Source organism: Denticeps clupeoides, chromosome 9 (genome assembly GCF_900700375.1).
Source record: "Denticeps clupeoides chromosome 9, fDenClu1.1, whole genome shotgun sequence".
Taxonomy (NCBI): domain Eukaryota; kingdom Metazoa; phylum Chordata; class Actinopteri; order Clupeiformes; family Denticipitidae; genus Denticeps; species Denticeps clupeoides.
Genome location: NC_041715.1, coordinates 11,014,312 through 11,036,990, shown reverse-complemented (window position 1 = coordinate 11,036,990; position 22,679 = coordinate 11,014,312). Strand labels below are relative to the sequence as shown.

The 22,679-nt window shown below is 42.1% G+C and overlaps 1 protein-coding gene across 3 annotated transcripts; it reads right to left on the bottom strand.

Annotated features, from left to right (window-relative positions):
• Positions 1–1,218: 1,218 nt before the first annotated feature.
• pou2f1b (POU class 2 homeobox 1b) lies at positions 1,219–21,507 on the bottom strand. Of its 3 annotated transcripts, none has more exons than XM_028991544.1 (14): positions 21,462–21,507; positions 14,972–15,025; positions 14,507–14,598; positions 8,684–8,863; positions 7,658–7,796; positions 6,643–6,734; positions 5,836–6,009; positions 4,981–5,122; positions 4,731–4,876; positions 3,686–3,868; positions 3,081–3,186; positions 2,336–2,690; positions 2,088–2,176; positions 1,219–1,575 (listed from the first exon to the last, which is right to left on the bottom strand). In XM_028991544.1, exons 1-14 carry the CDS (start codon positions 21,505–21,507, stop codon positions 1,304–1,306), a joined length of 2,070 nt encoding a protein of 689 aa, XP_028847377.1. In that variant the 3' UTR covers positions 1,219–1,303. The 3 variants fall into 3 exon arrangements, with proteins under 3 accessions (XP_028847377.1, XP_028847378.1, XP_028847380.1); XM_028991545.1 differs by having other exon boundaries at positions 7,658–7,787; XM_028991547.1 differs by lacking the exon at positions 14,972–15,025 and having other exon boundaries at positions 7,658–7,787.
• Between the last annotated feature and the right edge of the window lie 1,172 nt (positions 21,508–22,679).

The window sequence follows — 22,679 nt, the reverse complement described above, 5'->3', positions numbered from 1 at the left end:
TTTTGTCCACAAATCATATAAAAAAAAAAAATAATAATAATAATAAAAGTTTGTCTTTGGAAATGATCAAAATATTGCATTTTCTCCTGCTGTCTACCAAGAGCCTCTAGGTTTTATAAATATTCAGGTTAAAGCCACACAGCTACAACATGACGACATACAGCAAAGATTTTTGGTATCTCTTGAAGAAAGGCCAGTCGGGGACCTTGGAAAATAAAGACCTCTTGGTCACAGAGCGACAGAAGACCTTCTCCACCCCGCAGTGGGTGGACCGCAGTTCTGACAGTCCAGTTTTTTTTTTTTTTGGTACAGATTCGGTGCACAAGTAGAAAGTAACATTTAAATTATAATAATATTAATAATAAACACACCAAACCATCTAATTTCCTTTCTTCTGGTAGCATCCCACTACCTCCAATGAAATGTTAAGGCTGTTTTTCACCTTCAGACCACCTGCTGACCAAAACGAACAGTACAACAGTACAGGCTGAAAGGAGCAATGTTCATAACTGATGTCCGCCCCCCCCCCCCAAAAAAAAAAAAAAAAAACGTCACTACATAAGAGATCTCAGTCCTCATCAGTTTTGGACGCAACCTCTCATTTTCCAGAAAAGCTGAGTGTTAATCCGTGTGTGTGCTATACTCCCAAACAATACAAATATCTCAGTGTTTTTAGTTGGCTGTCCTTCAAGCAAGCAACCCCCCTGTCTCAGCCAAGTATTACTCCTGTTAAAGCCTTGGAACCACAATTAAGAAGTGATAGGAGATAAAGCTAAGTTACTCTCAGAAAGAGTCCAAAAAAAAAAAAAAAAAAAAAAAACAAAAAACAAATAAATATAAAGACGTAGAATCTGATATGAACAGTGTAAAAGCCTGCGAGTCTGCGGCTCGCTTCGACGTGTGAAAGTACAGACTTTACATGAGCAGTAAGAACATCATTAAGGTGTTAAAAAGTTTTGGTTTGCTTATTCAGAAGCAGCTCAGAAAAGGAGAGAGGATGTATATTTAGAAAAGGAGGAGTGTACATGGAAACACCTCAACAGTCACACCGAGTCTGAAGGACATGTTTCGGAAATGACAACGAACTCCCTGGTGAAATAAAAAAAAAAAAAAAAAAAGACTGATAGAAAGAAAGCAATTCCTCTTCCGTTCCATTGAAGGGAGAGGAGGGAATAAAAATACATCCTCTTTTCAGTGGGTCTCTTTTTGGTGGCAGCACAAAAAAAAAAAAATAGATCATCACCTCGATTGAGAAGGACAGTAAGAAGAGAACTCAGAAGTGGGAGGAAAGAGGCCTTCGCTTTCACTGTGCCTTGGAGGCGGTGGTGATGGTGGAGGCCGGCACGGTCGCCGTGGTGACTACGCTCTGGTGGGCGTCGGCTGTGAGATGCAGGTTGGCCGCGCCTGCGGACACCAGGCTGACGGGGTTGCTGGTGAGCAGGGACAGGTTTTGTGGGTTCAGGAACAGGGGCGCTGTCACCAGATTGGGGGTACTGCCTGCACTCGCATTGGCAAACAGAAAGTTTCCACTGGCATCCAGAGATGTGATGGGCAGTGTGCCGCTGGACGCTAGCGCTACACAGATCATGAGAAGCATGTTTTAACACAAAGGTCACTACATATCATTTAAGATACAAAATATTAATGTGACAGTAAATAATAGCTATATAGAAAATGTGTAAGAATGATAACAAGGTTGCAGATGCTCCTGTACGTAAATCTAAACATATAGTGTCAGTTTCCCATTCATGCCTAAAAGACAACACATTTTAATCTAAAACTAGGTTTAATCCAGATTTTGGCATCTGAAGATCAGAAGACTTCAGTCACAGGTTCAAACCCCACTTACTACAATTGTGCCGTAAAGGGGGCTCTCCACTTCTATACTGGTAAAGGAGTCCTTTCATGCTTTGTATCTGTTTATTTATGTAAATCCTTGACATATGCAGGTTTCCTGTGCTTACTACAGTAGAAAAGGTGCAGCAAGTAGTAATGCCCATATTAGATTTTCTAAAATTATTTACAATTGTGTGAAGTTATATGCAAATTTATTATGTAAAAAAAAAAAACCTGTGTGCTCCTCATACCTTGAATGGTGGCCAGCGTGCTGTTGCTCATTAAAGCAGGACTCAGGGCGCTACCAAGAGCTCCTGGTGCCAGACTCAACAGGGCCCCCCTGAGGACACACACACATGCTCAGTTAAAAAAAAAAAAAATCATCATGAATCCTTTTAACGAGCCCTTCCACAGAGACCACCATCTTCCTACAGTAGCCCAGATTCCACAAATCACACATCCACAAATTACTTGCTCACAGACTGATACAAATACACACCCAGGGGTAAACTGTGAAGATGCCATTAGACTAGGGCTGAGGCCGGCAGCAGCTGCCATGGCGGCGATCCCGGCACTGGTGGGCAGCTGTGCAGCACTCTGCAGGGCAGCTGAGAGACTGGGTGCCGCCACCATCACCTGACCTGTACCCAGCGTGTGTGCCAGAGTGGTGGAGGGAGCTTGGGTGACAACGCTGTGTCCCTCCTGGGACCTGCCCGGATCTGATGCCGACGATGACGTCTGCAGCTCCGTCGGGGAAGGGCTTAGCGAGGGTGAGCCGGTGGTGGTTGAGACCATGGGTGTGGTGGAGATGACAGATGCCGTGTTGGTGGTGGATGCAGCAGTGATGGTTGTTCCTGATGCAAGAGGAGGAGTAAGTCAAAAATTACTGTGATCTTTCCCAGTGCATAATTAAAAAACAATTATTTAAGAGTGGGCCAATGATTCTAAACACTGGATAAATTTTCATTAAATATTAAAATATGTAAAATCCATTCAGATTCTAAACATCAGATGGATAAAAGGTCACTTTACAAAGTGGTTCTATTTAACTAGGATATAAAATATTAATATGAACATAATCACTTGCTGTTGTCCAGTCACACATCAGCTGTAAATATGTCCGCTGGTGTAGCAGTAGTGGAATGTGTAGTAGTAGTGCCACAGGTTGAGAACCAAGGATTTAGTTGCATGTTCTACCATCAAATCATGAGCCACATGATAATACTTTCGCATCAGACACGTACCAGTGACGCCAAGGCTGGAGACGCTGGTGCTGGTGAGAGACAAAGCTGGGTTTACAGTCAGTGTGGTCGGTGTGTTACTGGTCACAAGGCTTGTTGTACTGGTCACCTGTCACAAAGGGTCAGCCAAAACAGTATGTTAATTACACAAATTGAGAAATTGATCATTTCTGTTTACTGAATTATACTGCATGTAAAACAATTTTATAAAATGAAAAAGGAAATGAGCTTGCTGAAATAAAACAATATAAAATAAAAAAAAAAATTGTTTACACAACTGCGCTTCTGAATAAGACGTTCCATGATATTATCATCAGCTACTTTAGAAGAGATACACTGTTGCTACCTTCTTTGTGTAGAGGAGATAGTATTTATGATGTGTACTGGTTGTTCTGGACATATTCATCAGCAGTCAGTGGTTTCCACCGTAGGTTGACATCTGGCCAGCACCACACTAACACCACCCTACCACATTAGTGTCACTTCCATTTAAACCTCAATATAAATTCAATTTGGACCGCAGGATGTCCTTTCGTCGGAAAGTGAACATTGACTATGTTTTTTTCTTCCTTCCAGATTTGGGGGACTAAAGGAAAAGATTGCAGTACCAGGGGTGAGGATGGGGAAAAGATGGTTTTGATGGGAGTGCCACCGATGCCTCCGCTGCTTGGGGGGTTTATCCTCTTCTCCTTCTGCCTGCGGTTGCAGAACCACACCCGGATCACCTCCTTCTCCATGTTGAGCTGGTCGGCGATCATGGTGATCTCCTCCGAGGTAGGTTTTTGGTTCTGCTTGAAGAGGACAAACACACCACAGCGCAATGCCCTTTCAGTACAGGGAGTCATTGTTAAAAGAAATACAATATATTAATATATAAGCAGGTTATGAAATTATTATACCCATGCTACTACACAGACATAGTTTTAACACTTCCGTGACCTTTGCACAGAACCCTTAAAGCTGTGGGATGTATATTTGTTGTAAATACTTTTCACATTATTTTTATTTGGACCGGCAGAATTTTTCATGACTGGATACCTCTTCTGGATTCCACCAGAATCGCTCTTTAATGCTCTCTCCTTTTCACACGTGGATTTGCATCATACAGCTGATCTTTTACACAAAAAACACAGAGTGGACTGGTGGATGGGCATTATTGGGCCTGATGGGATGGTGACAGTTAGCGTTATTATATTGTTTACAGTCTAACTGGTGTTCAGTGGTATAAAACAGAGTACAGCATCCTAGTCTTAGGTTACTTCATTTGCTTTTGTAACCTATGATACGATGTCCCACACGGACATATCACTTACACCGTTATGGATTTTGGTTTATGAAGTTAGGCCTGAACGATGTATCAAAAACGAACAAAAATGTAGATTCAAATAAATGTGATTTTTACAAATTGCATCAACCCCAGATTCCATCTGTTAATATCAGAGTTAATGCGGGATGAGGCATGCGCAAACATGCTGGGTCGGTTGGAGACGGTCAGTGAGCGAGATTACCCATCACCTTCTGGATACCCAGAAGGTGATGGGTAATCACCTGGAGTCATAGTCCTAGATGCTTTGTCATCTACAAATAAAAGCATTGATTTTACTAGTTATTTTTCTGAAAATGGGGCCAGATGTGGCTCCACAGGGGGCTCACCTCCAGAAAGCTTTTCTCTAAGGCCACACGGATGTTGGTCTCAATGCTGGTCCGCTTTTTGCGTCGTCGGTTCAACCCCTCGATGCCGAGGCCTGGAGAGCCCAGAGAGCTGGGGCTGGAGAGAGCCTGGTCAGAAGTCAGGTTCTCTGCACACACAGCAGGGACACAAAACACACACACACACACACAGAAGTAAGCACTGGAAACACAGGGTAAGTTTAAACACCAATACACAGTCAAAGACTCTAACCTGCATCGTTGAGCCACTTCTCCAGTAGTGGCTTGAGTTTACACATGTTTTTAAAGCTCAGGTTCAAGGCCTCAAATCGAGAGATGGTGGTTTGGCTGAAGTCATTTCCATAAAGCTTTCCCATTGCAAGGCCAACGTCGCCCTATCATAAACACACACACATTCAAAAATAAGAAAGGTATGTGCATATAAAAGGCTAAGCATGAGATCCATAATATGTAAAAAGTTAAAGTGAAGTGATTGTCACATGTGATACACAGCAGCACAGCACACGATGCACACAGTGAAATTTGTCCTCTGCATTTAACCCATCACCCTGAGTGAGCAGTGGGCAGCCATGACAGGCGCCCGGGGAGCAGTGCGTGGGGACGGTGCTTTGCTCAGTGGCACCTCAGTGGCACCTTGGCGGATCGGGAATTGAACCGGCAACCTTCTGATTACAGGGCCGCTTCCTTAACCGCTAGGCCACCACTGCCACTATGTTATGTGGATGAGAGTGTGAAGACTTCTGTTTCTCCTCAGCTTGATGGTCAGTTTATCACTGATCATGCTTAAAGGTCAAGCAATCTGACTAAACGTCTGCAAACATGCAAGCACTTACTGTTCCATTCTCAAAATCCATGTGTGTACTGAAAGTTGCTCAATTTGACAACTGCTGCGCTTGGTCCAGAATGTGTGAGCTTCTACATGTACTGTAAAAGTCTTGGCTATAAATGTAAATTTTTTCAACTGGATGTAAAGAACATTCCAGTTGAACAATTAGGAATTCCTAATATGCAATATCCTTAACTGCTTGTATGTTTTTGTTTGATTTCTACCATTGTCAGACTGCACTCTGTTTGTCCGTGAAGGTACCTGAGTGAAGCCCAGTTTAATCCTCCTTTGTTTGAAGGTCTTTGCAAATTGCTCCAGCTCCTCCAGGTCACTGGGCTCCTCCAGGCTGGGCGTGTCCATGCGCTTTGGTGTGCTCTGGGTGTGGGGTAGGGGCTGGAGGGGCATAGCTGCTACCGTACGAGTCGGAGTTGCTGGCTGAACCATGAGAGAAAGGTCAGTCACCAACTTGTTTGGCATACATGCATGCATACACACACACATTCCAGATTTCCCAAATTCAAATCTGATTTTGTACAGATTTCTATAATTAATTCTGACATACTGAGACATGATATCATAACTTTTAATATCATTCTACCTCAATAGACTTTTGTCCCAGTGTCAAATGACCAGCTCAAGACCAGCTGGATCACTATTTCTCATAATTATGAAATTAGATCTTAAACTACTATAATTGCAATTATAAATTGGTATTGTTACAATAATACATTGTAGGTGAAACTATGAGCATTATGAAAGTGAAAGTCAAGTGATTGTAATACACTGCAGCACAGCAAACTGTGCACACAACGAAATGTGTCATCTGCATTTAACCCATCACCCTTAGTAAGCAGTGGGCAGCCATGAAGGGTCTCAGAGAGCAGTGTGTGGGGATGCTCAGTCCTTGGCGGTTCGGGATTCCAATTAAGCTTCCTTACCCTCTAGGCCGCCACTGCCAATTATATGGTAACTATTCAAAACCGGTACAACACACAATTGCAGCAAAGGGAAGGTCTTGCACTTGGAAGATCAGAGTAATTGTAGAGGGATTGTAGTAAAGAGTCTGACCTGTGTGGCGAGAGTGATGCTTGGCTGGGTCTGCAGGAGGTTGGCTTGGCTTTGAGGTAGTTGAGTCAGAAGATTCTGGGCCTGGATAAGACCTGAAGAAGACAAACATAGTCAGGAACATTCACAACTCTAATAAGAGGATCAGTCAGGTTTGTACAAGAGCTTGATCTTTGCATTTTTGAGACTACGCAAGTTGGGTGTTAGTAACCTAGTGGATAACACAGGACTGGGTTCAGATCCCAGTTGCTACTATTGTGGCTACCAACATACAGGTTTCGAAAAAAACTAATTAAATTAGTCAGATACATTTAAACCAGTGTTTCTCAAATAGTGGGAGGCACGGGTGACTCCGGGAACAAGGAGTAGTTATTTTTTTGCACTGAACAAGAGTTGCAGGATATATGAAGTGCAGTGAATAAACTTAATCTGAAAAGGACAAGACCACACAAATTTACCTGCATAGCAAAGCCTATAGTAGTAGTAATAATAATAATAATAATAATACGTAACATTCCTATGCCCCCCCTCCAATACAGAAAAAAAAAAAGACAGGGTAAATAATCACCAGGTTCATGGTGCAATTTTAAAAGGTAAAGGTTTGTGCAAACATTTTACTTATTCCTATGGGAGGCGTAACAAACAATCATTGAGGAGCACTGGTATAAACACTCACCACTAGGGTGTAATATGGGAAAAAAAAAAACTCAAAACCTACAAGATTTGTCAAGATGAATCATCTAGTTAAGCATCCAGAAACATTGTCTAAAATGTGGCATGTTCAAGATATATTGGCAGATGACATTATTATTTTTGATCATATTTTCTTAAGAGAGATTTTGCAACCATCATGCACAAATAGTCACTAGAGCATTGCTTGCTGTACATGACTAGTTTGTACTATTATGGAATTGTTTTTATTGGCTTGCAGTTGGTTCAGATTCTGGATCCTACAGGAACCCCCAATAGATCTAAAGTCTGCAGGTCTTTCTCAGCAAGAGAGACAGGATTTACTCACTTTGCTGGCCCTGTGGTGTCTGGGAGATGATGAATTGCGCAGGCTGGAGCTGGGTGGCGATCGGGTGGCCCGGCTGCACCAGTACAAACTGCTGCAGGTTCAGATTCTGCTGCTGCAGCTGCTGTAACTGCTGCAGGTCCTCGGCGCAGGAAAAAAAAAAAAAAAAAAAAAAAACCACAGATAAAACATCACTACAACACAGTCCAAGTCAGCACACCTAGCAATACTGACAATTTCTTCTTAAAAGCACCTCATTGCTCTGGATGAGGGTGTCTGCTAAATGCTGTAAATGTAACTCTAATGTAAACAAACATGTTCAGGTTGGCAGATCTGTAAATAAGACTGTACAAGTATCCCACAGTAAGTCAGTTACAGCATGTTTGCGCATGCCTCATCCCGCATTAACTCTGATATTAACAGATGGAATCTGGGGTTGATGCAATTTGTAAAAATCACATTTATTTGAATCTACATTTTTGTTCGTTTTTGATACATCGTTCAGGCCTAACTTCATAAACCAAAATCCATTACGGTGTAAGTGATATGTCCGTGTGGGACATCGTATCATAGGTTACAAAAGCAAATGAAGTAACCTAAGACTAGGATGCTGTACTCTGTTTTATACCACTGAACACCAGTTAGACTGTAAACAATATAATAACGCTAACTGTCACCATCCCATCAGGCCCAATAATGCCCATCCACCAGTCCACTCTGTGTTTTTTGTGTAAAAGATCAGCTGTATGATGCAAATCCACGTGTGAAAAGGAGAAAGCATTAAAGAGCGATTCTGGTGGAATTTTATTAGAGACCATAAAAATAACATTTATTTGAATAGACAAAGAGTCAGAATGCTGTGTAGCAAACTGTAATATCATGTAATTACAATATACCATATATCCTAACCACAACTCACCAGCCTTGTACAAAAAAGTACAAAGTGTTATATTTTGTATGCAACAAACATACTACAACATACACACTGACTAACCAGCCTGTAAACATGTGACATGCAGCTGCACTTACCTGTGTGATATGTATGGGCTGGGACAGGGGGATCTGTGTGATGGGCGTGGCCGCGGAGGCAGAGATGCTGGCCCCGCTGGTGCTGCTCTGCTGGCTGGCGGAGTGCTGCACAGCTGCAGCCAGAAGTTGAGCCTGGGCCTGCTGCAGCAATAGCTGCTGCTGCGCTGGAGTCAGGGTCAGCTGTGGACAAAAGGAGAGATGGTCTTTCAGCATATACATACATACATACAAAGAGAGAGAGAGAGACACACACACACACACACACACACACACACACAATACAGCAAAGTTTAGGCAGTAGTGAAAAAGTTTTTTCATCTTCCCAACTTTAACTTGAAGGGACTGTCTAAAGCTGTAGAACACAGAGATATTGGAATAATTTCATTCGATTGTTGATATATAGAGAACCGGGGTTGGTCTCTCCCAACTCTAAACTAATGAATGATCTCCTACAAACAAAAGTCTACAGATGTTTTACTGCTGCTCAGAGAAAAATAGGAGCACATAATCTTTTCCTTCAGACACGTAATGTCATTGTTTTGTGAAAATAAGTAAATTCTGCAATAAACAGTTAAAGAATCAATATTTGATCAGTGTTTGACATGCAGCTTAGATGAGACGGCAGACTTTTCCACAGTACTCTGTGTGCAATATATAATCTTCGATGAAATCCCACAGTGAATATAGGTTGAAAATGAATAGACTGACATTATATGATTTGGCTTGTGGTGCATTATGGGGTAGCACAATCCCACACAGAAAGGAAAGGGGAAAAAAAAAAAAAAAAAAAAAAAAAAAAACCTTAAATCAATATATATAACCAAGGCAATTTTTTTCTCTTTATATAAATGGGGGGGGGAAGAAAAAGAAAAAAAAAAAAAAGTCTCCACCCAGCGAATTATTGGCACACGACCACAAGCATGCAGATCACATGGTACTCTGACAGATGGCAATAATGACAGGCTTTCCCCTTTCCACATCTTAATCACTGTTTTCTTGTTCTCCTAAACCTGTATGTCCACCACTGAGGTGTGCATGTATATACATACATACACAAACACACATATATAAGAGAGAGAGAGAGTGAGCGAGAGACAGACAGAGACTCTCGATGAGGTGTATTCATAATAGCCACAACCCCTCAGACAGACATAAGATGGAGTGGCCATTTATTTTTCAACTAAACCTCATTAGACGGACAAGATATGGGGCAGGGAACAAGGGAGAGCACAGAAACACTCACCGGCCACTTTTTTAGGAATACTACCTTTCAGGGGTCGGCAACCTTTAACAAATCTAAGAGCCATTTGGACCTGGTTTCCGCAAAAGAGAAAGAAGCAGGGAGCCGCCAATTCTTTTTTACATGTAAAAATTAAGATAATAATGCATGGATTTTATTATGATATGTATAAAAAAAAAAACTAGGCTAGTGTGTTGCTTGTGAAATTTAATTTATGTAAAGAACATTTTTAACATATATATTAGAAGTTCTCATACTATTACTAGCACGAATATGAGTGTAGATGCCAAGATGAATGTTTAAATCACCCATATAAGTCTAAATGTCCGGCCAGACAGGTTCAGGGAAAAAAAAAAAAAAAAAAAAAAGAATATCTTGTCACCTAACTTAGTGGCGCTATGCTAACTGTCCACAACTTAATCTTCAACTTAAAGCAAACATATGCAAATCATTAAACTTTACATAAATCGCAGACAACTGTTTACTCACCCCAAATGAACCACAATATATATAAAAAAAGTCAGATGAAAATATTATACACTTAAATTATTATTTTTCCCAAACCCACGGGGAGGCGCAGTGTAAGGATGAAAAAGCCAAAGGTTGCAGACCCCTGTTACAGACCATTGGCTGCTATCTCAGTAAAGAGTAGCAGTGAGTTTAGTATGACAGACAGAAAGTTAGAAAATCAATACTTCACAAAGTTGTGTATGTCTGTGAACACACACGTTTTTCAATTGCTGTAGCCAATGAATTGTGAAAATGCAAAATAATACATCTGCACTTTTGACTGTATGCAATGTTTCAAAATAAAACCCCAACCCCTAAACCCTTACCTTATTATCTATGCCTTTCATAAGTGTGAAAGTGCATGATGTACATGGATTAACACATATAGTTTGACCCTACCTGAAAGCCACTATATTAATGTATATTAAATAATTTCCTGTCTTTCCATTAGGAACTTTTATTTTGAAACCTTGAATACTGACAAAAGCACAGCGAGTGCCTTAAAGCGGCAGAATTATTTCACAATTTATTGGCTGCAGCAATTGAAAAACCAATGTGCGTGTGTAAGATTTCTAGGTTTTTGTTTAAGGAGTCAGAGAAAATCCTGCAAAAGATATGTGATTGTCAAATACAGGTCTCACTGCTAACTTAACTGCACACAGCAGCAACTTCAGTATTGTTAGCTCCAATAATCATACGTCTGTTTAGGACCAAGAAATCACAGCTGGCAAAACATTCCATTTGTGAGTGTGTGTGTGTGTGTGTGTGTTAGGGGTCCACCACCCAAACAAGTATCCTAGCCAACTGTCCTGTGCTCAAAAATTGACTATTGATGAAAAGTTGCAACACAATTAGCAAGACAGTCTTATACAAAAACAAAAAGACAAGCATAATAAACATATCCTTTCGTTCGGCCTCTGGAACCGAGGGCAAACATGCCACTTAATCCAGCTATCTGTCCCCCAGCTAACATCAGCTGGGAATGGGACAGCGCCCCCTGCTGACTGGAGGCTGCCGGTTCAGCAGACACGTCAGACTTAGACTAGTACTAGAAGAGAGTAAAGGGTCATTCTCAGGTGAGACCCCCTATAAACATCCAGCCATAAAAGCAAACGCCACTGTGAACACTATGGTGCGTCTGAACATACCAGTCCATAATTGCTACATCTCTGAATTATCATATGTAACCATTAAAAAGCAATAATAGTTATTTAAAAAAAAAAAAAAAAAAAAAAAAAAAAAAACCAAACAAACATATATGTCCAGGAGGATTATTATTCTTTAGACATAAAATAAACCATAATTACCATATTTTAAAATATTATTTTCTTTACATTTACAAAATTATGATCTAATATTCACAATGCACCCCCGATCTAATATAGACCCCCACCACCTTTTGCCGACCTTGATCAGTCAAGATCTCCATGAAGCAGATTAAAAGTTCTGCAAGCTATGGTGGTGCTTCATGGAAAATACTTCCCAATAATTCCAACAATTTAATTGAGACCTGGACAAGCTGCAGTCCAGTTCAGAACCTGTAACTCATGTCCTGCTGAAATGGAAGCACCGTGAAGGGTTGTACTTGTCACACACACATTTGGTAGGTCGTGACCACTGCAAACTGGAAGCATCCCAGTTTGCAGATGTTATGATGCATCGGTCCCAGCAAAACACAATTTGGTCAAAGTTGCTCAAATCCTTTAATTTCCCTAAACAGTCCCTAAACAAAATACAGTGCATCTCAAAAGTATTTACAGCGCATCACTTTTCCAAATGCATTTTTCCATCAGAATTCTAGACACAACATCCCATAATGACTATGTGGGGAAAAAAGTTTACTTGGAGTTTTGGCAAATTTATTAAAGAAAGAAAAAAAAAAAAAAGCCTTTGCTCAATATTTTCTCAATGCACCATGGGCAGCAATTACAGCCTTAAATCTTTTTGAATATGAAGCCACAAGCTTGGCACACCTAACCCGGGCCAGTTTTGCTCATTCCTGTGGCACCTTTCAAGCTCCATCAGGTTCGATGGGTAGCATCAGTGCACAGACTTTTTAAGATCTCCAGAGATGTTCAATTGGATTCAGGTCTGGGCTCTGGCTGGGACTCACAGAGTTGTCCAGAAGCCACTGCTTTGATATCTTGGGTCTGTGCTTTGGGTCATTGTTCTGTTGAAGGATGAACAGGAGTTCAAGAGCGCTCTGGAGCCAGTTTTCTTCAAGGATTGTCTGTACATTTCTGCAGTCATCTTTCCCACTATCCTGACTAGTCTCCCAGTTGCTGCAGCTGAAAAACATCCGCACAGCATGATGCTGCCACCACCATGCTTCACTGTTGGGATGGTACTGGCCTGGTGATGAGCGGTGCCTGGTTTCCACAAACGTGTGCCTTCTTTTAAGGATTGCACCTCTGGCTGCTCTACCATACAGGCCGAATCCATAGGTGGTTCATAGGCGGGTGTGTTACCCCCTAGGTTACTACCACCGTATTAAGTTAGCCTTCCTTTCACACAAGGACGAAACAAAGAAACAATACGTAGGGATGTAGCTCAGTGGTAGAGTGCATGCTTCAGATGTATGAGGTCCCTCGAAAGGATGACACGTAAATCCGTGAAGCACTCCATATTGGGGCAGTGGTGGCCTAGCAGTTAAGGAAGCAGCCCTGTAATCAGAAGGTTGCCGGTTCGAATTCCGATCTGCCAAGGTGCCACTGAGCAAAGCACCGTCCCCACACACTGCTCCCCGGGCGCCTTTCAGTGCTGCCCACTGCTCACAAACGTGATTGTTAAAAGCAGAGGACACATTTAGTTGTGTCATTGTTTGCTGTGCTGCAGTGTATCAAGTATATCACAATACAGATCACTTCGCTTCAATTATTTCATACAAAAAGTCTAAAGAGACAGTCTAAATATTCTTGACGTTTGACTATTTTGCCTGTAAATACTGTGGTGTTATGCAAACAGCTGGGTTGGGTTGATATTATCTGCATAAATATTTCAATATTATTCACAGAATACCACAGAATTGATGGATTTGGCTATGTTTGAATTTTTCCATCTGGCACACTCTATGGACCAATTAAAAGCAAACCAACTAGTTGATGCTGGACAGGAAAACATAATTTTCTGCCTCTAATTACTATGGAAAAAAAGATCACATAAAAAACAATAACTGTCTGGCCAAATGTAACAGACTTGCAAAACCCCCTACAACATGACTTTGGCCCAACCCACCCCCTTCATTGGCCATGTTCAAGCTGATGACAGAACCATTAGAGCTAATGATCGTGGTGTTCAGGGACCATCCGTAAAATTGACCTAACAGGCAAATAGATGTCATGGTAGCGTAACCCCTTTACACACATACACACATACACACACACACACACAATGGTTTTGATAAGTAGAGAAGTGATGTGGGGCTCTGTAGCCCCCTGAGACCTGAAGGGTAGAAGATGTCTATGTTAATTTAAGGACAGTGGGGAGAGCGAGAGAGAGAGAGCGGTTTTGCAGCTCATGTAAATTCTGCATATATTTGCATACTCTCCACCATCTGTTTCCGAGCAACTGTGGAACAGCTAATTATCATACAGGACTGATTAATGTCCCTTGTTGCTGGGCGATACGAGCCTGAGCAGCTTCCCCTCTTCCCTCACCAGCAAGCCTCCGCATAAATCCAGAGCTGCCATCTTGTTGGCACACACACACACACACACACACACACACACACACACACAAAGCAACAATCCCCCCCCCCCCAATATTTGTCTCACACACACAAACACACATTTTCTGAGAAGTATGATAATAGCATAGCAGCTACACTCTTGACATACAGACAGGACACATCATGCCAACAGAGAACAATGACCCCAGAGAGATCTGCACATTCCTGCAGGCCTTTCAGAAGAGTGTGTGTGTGTGTATGAGAAATTGTTACCTTTTTGGAGCACTGTGGTGGAGTATGTCAGTGTGAGACTGAAATTATTTGATACTGTCTATGTATGTGTGAAAGAAAAGAGGGAGAGACACACGCACACAGGGGGTGGTGCATGGCTGCACGGTGGCTTTACCTGTTGGAACAGAGCTTGTGCGTGTGCGTTGGTGATTGCGCTTGTGGTCTGCACCGTCTGCCTCTGAAAGTCCAGTCCGTTTGTTTGGGCACCTAGAGGGAAGAGATGATGCAGATAAAGACCCACAAAGGGGGAAAAAGGTCCCTTCAACTGTAACTTCGCCCCCCCTCCACACAAACTACATTCACAGGAAACACAGGTAACCTCGGCAAAGAAGCTCATTAAAATGCACAAAAATAAATAAAAAACACCTCGCATGCATTAAATATAAGCAATGCACTGCATGCATTTCATATTAACGCTGCAAGGTTGTTTTTTTTCTGTTGTAGCTCGAATCGCAAAGACACACAAGATGAAGCAAGCAGCGGCAGCAGCACAAACCCATACAGTGGCACAAAAGCCCCTTCGCAACACAAAGCCCCTCCCCTCCACAGGACAGGTGCGAACAAAAGAGCGCAAACTCACCTGGGTGCCCCTCCCCGCCCTTACTCGCGTCTGACGGGTTACTCATTTTAGCATCTGAAAGACACACGGACAGGCTTCAGGTCTCGGCGCGGAGCCCCCACCCCCCAGCCCTGTCCCGCCCGCATGGAGCAGTAAAAAGAGCGCTGCGCTTTAAAGGTGACAAATGACGTGTATTTGCATTTGGCGCCGGCGCACAGTTACAAGTTGCCAAAAATAAATAAATAAATGGATAGATAGATTAGAAACCCAATAAAAAGGGAAGGGAGTTTAATAATAATAATAAAAAAAAAATTACATTATTCCATTCGCTTGGAATAAAAAAAAACAAAACTATTAATTAATTCATTGTTCACTATTATTAAAAGCAGGAGCAACTGAACGGATTTCTATTGCGTTATGTACTATTTAAATGCCACTGTGGTTAACAGTTAACGGTGACGCGGCCCTCGCTTTAGTCCCACTCACCTGGCAGCGCTGCACCTGCACTCTCCAGCATGGCTTTCAAGAACGACCAGGGTCGGCGACTATCAAGGACCCCCGAAAAAAAAGGAAGCGGGTGTCCGGTACCGCGGTCACCACCCAGGGGCACAAAGCAAAAGGCTCATATGAAGAGGCTGGTGGGAGTTAAGAGATTGAGTCTGGTCTTCCTCTTCCCTCCTCTACACTCTGCTCTACTCTCTCTCTCTCTCTCTCTCTCTCACAATCGTCACGACGACTCGAGGGTGAAAAGTTTTTTGTTTTTTTTTTCTCCCCTCTTTTCTGGACAGAAACAGAAACAAAGAGTGCAGCTGGCAGCAGCCATAACGAAGCGCAATCAGTATTCAGCTGATTAAAGCCGTATGCAAATGTCCCGCTGCCTCGTTAGCGGAGCGACACTTTGAAGTCCTGCGAGCGATTCATTTCACACCACGCTCTGAAAGCTTTCTGCATAATTTAAAAATCTCCATAAATATTTATCATCTAATTAGCATATTAATTGGAATAGCTTTTGGAGGGAACTGGAAAGCAGAGGGAGGGAGGAGATGGAGACAGCGACTCGGCCATGGGAGAGGTGGCGCCGACTCGTTCACTGAGAAATGGAAAGGGCTCGAATTAGGAGCTCAGGTAAGCATAGAGTTCCCAGAATGCACCGTTTGGATAGAAAATAAAATAAATTAAAAAAAAGGACGCCGTCAGAGAGAAACAAGTGAGACAGGAAGGTGTACTTAATTGTATATAAATACACACTCATTAATCCACACTAACGGAATTTTAATGAATCATAATGACAGGACCCCTGCAGCTCAAGCGGCCCTGCGATCAAAAGGAATAAAGCTCACTCACACACACACACACACACACACACACACACACACACACACACACACATTAGCATATTTAGATTAACTTTAGATTCCGTTAGCTTCTCGTTTGTGAAAAAATATTCCCGCTTCTTGAAGCTGGGGTTTGGAAATGACTTTGCCAGCCACCGTGTCAAAAAGCAACAGCGAAGCTACGGCGCCTTATCCGCTCCACCCTTTTACTATTCAAAAAACAGAAAGGAACTCCCAACCCACCCCCAGCATCTACTCAGATGAGTACCTTGGTAATAATTTACCACATTTTAACACTCATCAGGGGAAATGGGTGGTGCCATTTGAGGATATCTGCAGTGACATTTTACAAAATGATTTTCAAAAATCAATACAGCAATACATATCTATTAAAGCTGTCTAAGAAACCCAAAAGTGATGTCACCAGACATCACTAATGTTAAGTATGCTTGTTTGGAAAAAAAAGTACATTTTGAATTAATTCTGCTTTGAAAATAATGAAAGTGGATATTTCTTCAGTTTCAAATATATTATGATCACATCATAAACAGCCATCCTACAAAATATATAATATATTGCAGAATCTACATATTGTGATATCGTCGTTATCATGGGTGGTGCATTAATGTAGATGATAAATCATTCCACACATTTACATTTACAGAATTTATCAGAGGCCCTTATCCAGAGCGACTTACAATCAGTAGTAGCAACTCAGGGTTAAGAGTCTTGCTCAGGGACACAATGGTAGTAAGTGGGATTCGAACCCGGGTCTTCTGGTTCATAGGCGAGTGTGTTACCCACTAGGCTACTACCACCCTGGACACATTCCACTCAAGATATTGCTAAGTGAAAATATCCGATCAAAATCACTCATCTTTTTGGCCCATTCAAGTCTGTTCTGGACATAATCGCTTGATAGAACTTTCTAACTCCACCTGGGCTGGAACAATCTTAAATATACACTGAGGTCAGTGTTAACTGAGTTTCTATACAGAACATATCCGAACAATATAAATTAACATTAATAAGCATACATACTAGATAGGTTAAATAATACATTACATATTTATAATGGTATCTTAACATGAGTAATCTATACATTAACTGAGAATAGTGCTCACGGCTAAGTGATAAGTGTTCGGAAAATTCTGTAACTCAAGATAAATTAGTAATGGAAATGCAATTTGGCAAAATTAATAGCTACAAATTTTTGTCATACTTGACCATTCCGAACAGAGTTTAGGGAAACCAAAGGACTGTAGATGGATTTTTTTATTTGCTTGAAAATTATGCTAATTGGATATACAGTAATAATTAGGGTATTAAATGGCCACAGAGTAACCTCACTTATTACTTTTCTTCTGGCTTGCTTTGAAGGGCGTTCCTTTTGCAATCTTATGAACTACATTTTAATGACTGTTCTCAGTATTTTCTTCAAACTTACTTCAAATCTTCAATAATGTTTCTGGACCATGATCATGCAGCTAATGCTCAGACAAAAAAAACTAAACTAGAAAAACAGGTATGGAAAGATGGATAAGCCAAAAAAAATAAAAATACTTAGGCTGAACCTACAACACTTTCAAGTGAAAGAATTTCTGCCCCTTTCATTGAGGGTTTTTAGCCAAAGGCAAAATGGGTTGGATAGGTAATCAATATTTCAGTTAACTGTGATCCTTAATATATAGAGAGACACACACATAGACTGTATTGACAAAACTGTAGACAGCAATTAATTGCATTATTTAAAGGAAGGTGAGCTTTAATGTTGGCCTAGTGTCAGATGCCAACAGAACGAATGGAGGACGCATTTTGCTGCTGGTACAGTGTCTAGGGGCTGACAGTGTAACTTATTATGCAAATGAAGCAGAGAAAAAATGTTTTAAAAAAGGAACTCATTAGTGCTAGTTTATTGGAAGGCCGACTGAATGGCAGATTAAGTGGCTTCAGAGTTTGCAGAATATTAAGCATATTCAAATCCTTAGCACATTTTAATTTAAGCGATAAAGGCAATGTCTGTGCTTTTCAGCGAAAAAAAAAAAAAAAAAAAAAAACTTCAGTTCTGAAAGAGCTGAAGGTACAGCTGCAACTGCAGACTGTGGACCACAATGTCCCTCTCATGGCCATTTTGCCTGAAGAGTTGTGCCGGAGTCGTGCCTGATGACACACCAAACATCTACTTGTACAGCCCTGGCTTTGCCATCAGAGCGCCAGTATGTTTGAGTTGGGTCACTGAAAGCTGGGGGCTGAAAGTTTTGTGGTAGTATCTTAGCGGGTAACACACTAGCCTATGAACCAGAAGACCCAGGTTCAAATCCCACTTACTACCATTGGGTCCCTGAGCAAGACACTTAACCCTGAGTGTCTCCAGGGGGGGACTGTCCCTGTAACTACTGATTGTAAGTCGCTCTGGATAAGGGCATCTGATAAATGCTGTAAATGTAAATATAAATTAATGAGATGTTAACTCAGTGAGGGACAGACACCATTTCTCGGGTTTGTTAGGGCACTACCCCAAATCCAGGACGAGTAGAGATGTGTGCATGAATGGGGTCAGCAATGGTAACTGAAGTGGTGGAACTTCTTTATCACATCAGACAATAAGCTGCAGACTGTAGCCTTCATTTGCATGGGGACAAATTACCATGCAGTGAACGGAGGAACGACTCAGTCTTTCGTATAGTAGACATTTGATATTTTAGACAGAAACAATACCCCACATAGACATCCTTATAACTCCAAACCAAGCACATTTACATGTTTTATTCCCTTACCATTGGGCTACAGTTTTATTATTCATTATTCACAACTGTTTATTTAATGAATATTCAGCAGAATCTGCTGAGTTGGACTAAAAAAAAAACAAAAACAAATCTGGCTACTCAAACAGCGAATTACAGTTCATCTAGTATTAAAAAAAACCATCAGGAAACAGTGCTTCTTGTATATATTCTGCATGCCTCGGGATTATTTGTATCGCAGACTCAAAATCCAAGCATCAAGCCTCAAGAAAATTAATATTATTAAAAGTGAATTGCAAGAAAACCATAAGAAATGTAACGGGGATTCAATATTAACACACTATTAGGTTTTTGACAAAACACATTGGGCGACCCGTGTTTGATATTATGATGTAGTTCAACCCACATCTGCTGATGCAGTATATACTCTACTTGTGTGAAGAAGGCCAGTTTTATTGCCTCTTTCACAGGTTTTCAGCTATACTAAACTAATTGGACTTCAGAATTAATGAAGCTTTTAAAGTGACAGACTTGGGTCAACAAACACAGCATTCCACAGGAACTCAAGACTAATTGTTGCTGATAAAGGTTCTCTCTACGTATACCGATATTCCATCATTAACGCTTCCTACCAAAAACGAGGACATGGCCTTCTAAACGGCCGTAAACTTGTTAAACGGTTTGCGTACGTATAAATAGATTCAAATCAAATCCTATTCTAATTGTATTTGTCACGTACACAGTCATACACGGTATGATATGCAGTGAAATGCTTGTGCGACTGCTATAGAGCACAGTATTGCAAATACTGCACATTTTAAACATTTGTAACGCAAGCGAGAAGGTGTGAAAAATGTGTAAAATGCGGCTGTTCAAATGACGGGGGAGATCCGAGTCCAGAAGTTGTTTGAAAGTGCAGGAGCGTATTGGCGACCGGTCCCCACGTAGTGTAGCGTTGTGGTTGGGAGCTCGTTTCTTTCCGAAAAGAATGAACCACCAAGGCGGGCGCTCGCTGGGCCACTCCTCCAAAATTAGACATTCTAATGAGGCGCTTTAATATATTCCTCTGCTGTAAACACACACACACACACACACACACACACACACACACACTTCAAAGCGCGCTACAAGTACGCGACGTTGCGCGCTAATGCAGGTGCGCCGCTACCCGGCGTGCACCGCGCTCACGTTTAACACAAAGCGCCCGGCGCCGCAGACACCGGGGCTGTCAAAGCACCGCCGTACGCGCCTCGGCCCGCCTCACTGCTCTTTGTGCCGCTGCGCGAAGAAAGCGGAACGAGATTAAAACGCCGCCGATGAGCGCGGAGGGAGAAAAACAAAACCAACACGCACGTAAAAGACGGAGCCAGTGGCGCGTTGAAAAGCGCCGCGAACGAGAATTTTTTTTTTTTTTAAAAAAGAAACAAAACCGCTAGCATCGCCGCTAGCTTCTCTCCCCCCCTCAGATAAAACCCAGCTTTAGCCTGAGGTAACGTCGTATTCCAACATGAAGTTGACACCAGTCGGCCGACCCAGCGTAAAAAAGTTTAAATGTTCTCTACGTGACAAAAAAAAGGAGGAAGGAGGAACACACCGTCGGTGTGATTAAAGGTAAAAAAAATGGAGGGGGGGCGCCGAGCCAGCTGCGGGATTTAACATTCAGCTGATAGAATATGCTAAACGGCGCACTCCGCTCGGCGAGGCCCGCATGAATAACACAAAGGCGGCTTCTCCCCACACACACACACACACACGAACAACAACAACAACAGAAAAGCACACTGCACCAAACGCCAGGTCGCGACGCACACGTCCCGTTAACCCGGCTCGTCGCGGCCGGCCGGCCGGGTGGGTGGACGGGTGGTGGGGTTTTTTTTTTTTCTTTCGCGTCGTGCACTCCTGCGCTTTCATTTATTTATTTGTCTTTATTTTTCTTTTATTTGCGAGGGCGAATGAACGTGCAAGCATTCATCGGACACAATAAGCCGCCGCGCTCCGCGTTAGCGGGCGGCTAGCTCCGCTTTTAACAAGCGGACCCGGCCGGGGCCGATTACTAATAAAATATGCTAAATCGCGTCCGACCACGGCCCGATATGAATATGTAACACACAATCGACAGGCCGTGTTTTTTTCCCCTCTCTCTCTCTCTCTCATTCTTCTTCTCCTTCGTCGCCCCCCTTTTATTAATTCGCCTTCGCACTGCACGGGCAGCGGCGGCGGCGGCAGCAGCAGCCCCCACGTCCGCTGTCCGCCGAATTATCCCGAATGATCCCCTACACGCTCCCGGGACTCCCGGACGAGAGATACGGGCTTTCTCTCTTCCTGCCGCCGCCGCTGCTGCTGTTTACTCGCGGCCCGTCCGCCGCGCGACGCGCTCGCGAGAAAGAGCGTTTGAATATGAATATGAATATGTAAAAATGCAGTAATGATTACCTGCTCCCGAACTCTCATCTTGACTCGCTGCTCCTCCGTCCGCCATTTTGAATATTTAACCGAAATCCCAGCCCTTATACAAACACACACACACACACACACAACCTCACACACACACAATACCTTACCCACTGCCCACTTACACTTTCATCAACATGCCTACGAAACAACACACTCAGTTTATTTGTGATATTCAAATAATTTGATATTTAAAGTGTGGCGTGTATTGCACGTCAGATGGTTCTAGAACAGCATTTCTAATGTAAACGAAAGTTGCGACGTAGCCGAACGATTTTTAAAAAAAAAAGACGTTTTGTTTTTACAGATTTCAAGACTTTTGTTGACCGTGGACTTGATCTAGCACGTGATCGGCCATGCAAATATTTCATTTTTTTAACAAATGCATGGAACTGTAAGCCTCTAGACTCAGGGGCACACAGTGGCGGTGGTTGCAGAGTCATTGTTTCTTCTACCATTGAGCTTTTGTTATAGTTCAAAATTGATGGAAGGTGCTGTAATAACATGGAGAGTTTGTTGTGTGCAATGATGTTTAGCATAAAAGATACCCCCCCTTAAAATTTCAAAATAAAAGCACACTATGTGCATATACGACTAACCAAAGCTTTTACTTTTACCACTCTTTCACCACTCACGCGTACTGCGAGTCCACCTTTGGGATGGACAATTAGCTTTTTTATTTCAAGTATTTAGTATTTATGTGCAACTTACATAGGCCAAATGAGAGTTTTTCAACTTCTGTACATTTGTATTTAGCTTAATGTAAGGTTATGAACAATATACATATTGGCCGGAAGAGGGCAGTATTGCAACTGAACATGTTGCCTTGTTCACAGTCACTAAAATGTAATGCAGCTGTGGCAGCAGTGAAACACTCTGCAGTACAAAAACAACCAATGGGGCAATATATTTTCTATACTTTTAAGAGTATGTATTAGCAGCAATGCATATGTCTATGTCTGCTAGCCGAATCCAGCTAAGATCATAAATGACTGGTGTATCAATGGGGTTAACTGTGTCAACAATAGCAGTGTCACTAACATTTTTACGGTGTGTAATCACTTCCATTGTCTATAGAGACTAAGATTATCCAGTTGTCAGATAATAGATCTTCTAAGATCCGAAGGGTAAGTAAGTCAGCATGAGTTAGGCTAATTGGAGACAGAGAAAAGAGAACAGAGGGAAAGGCTTATAGGTTAG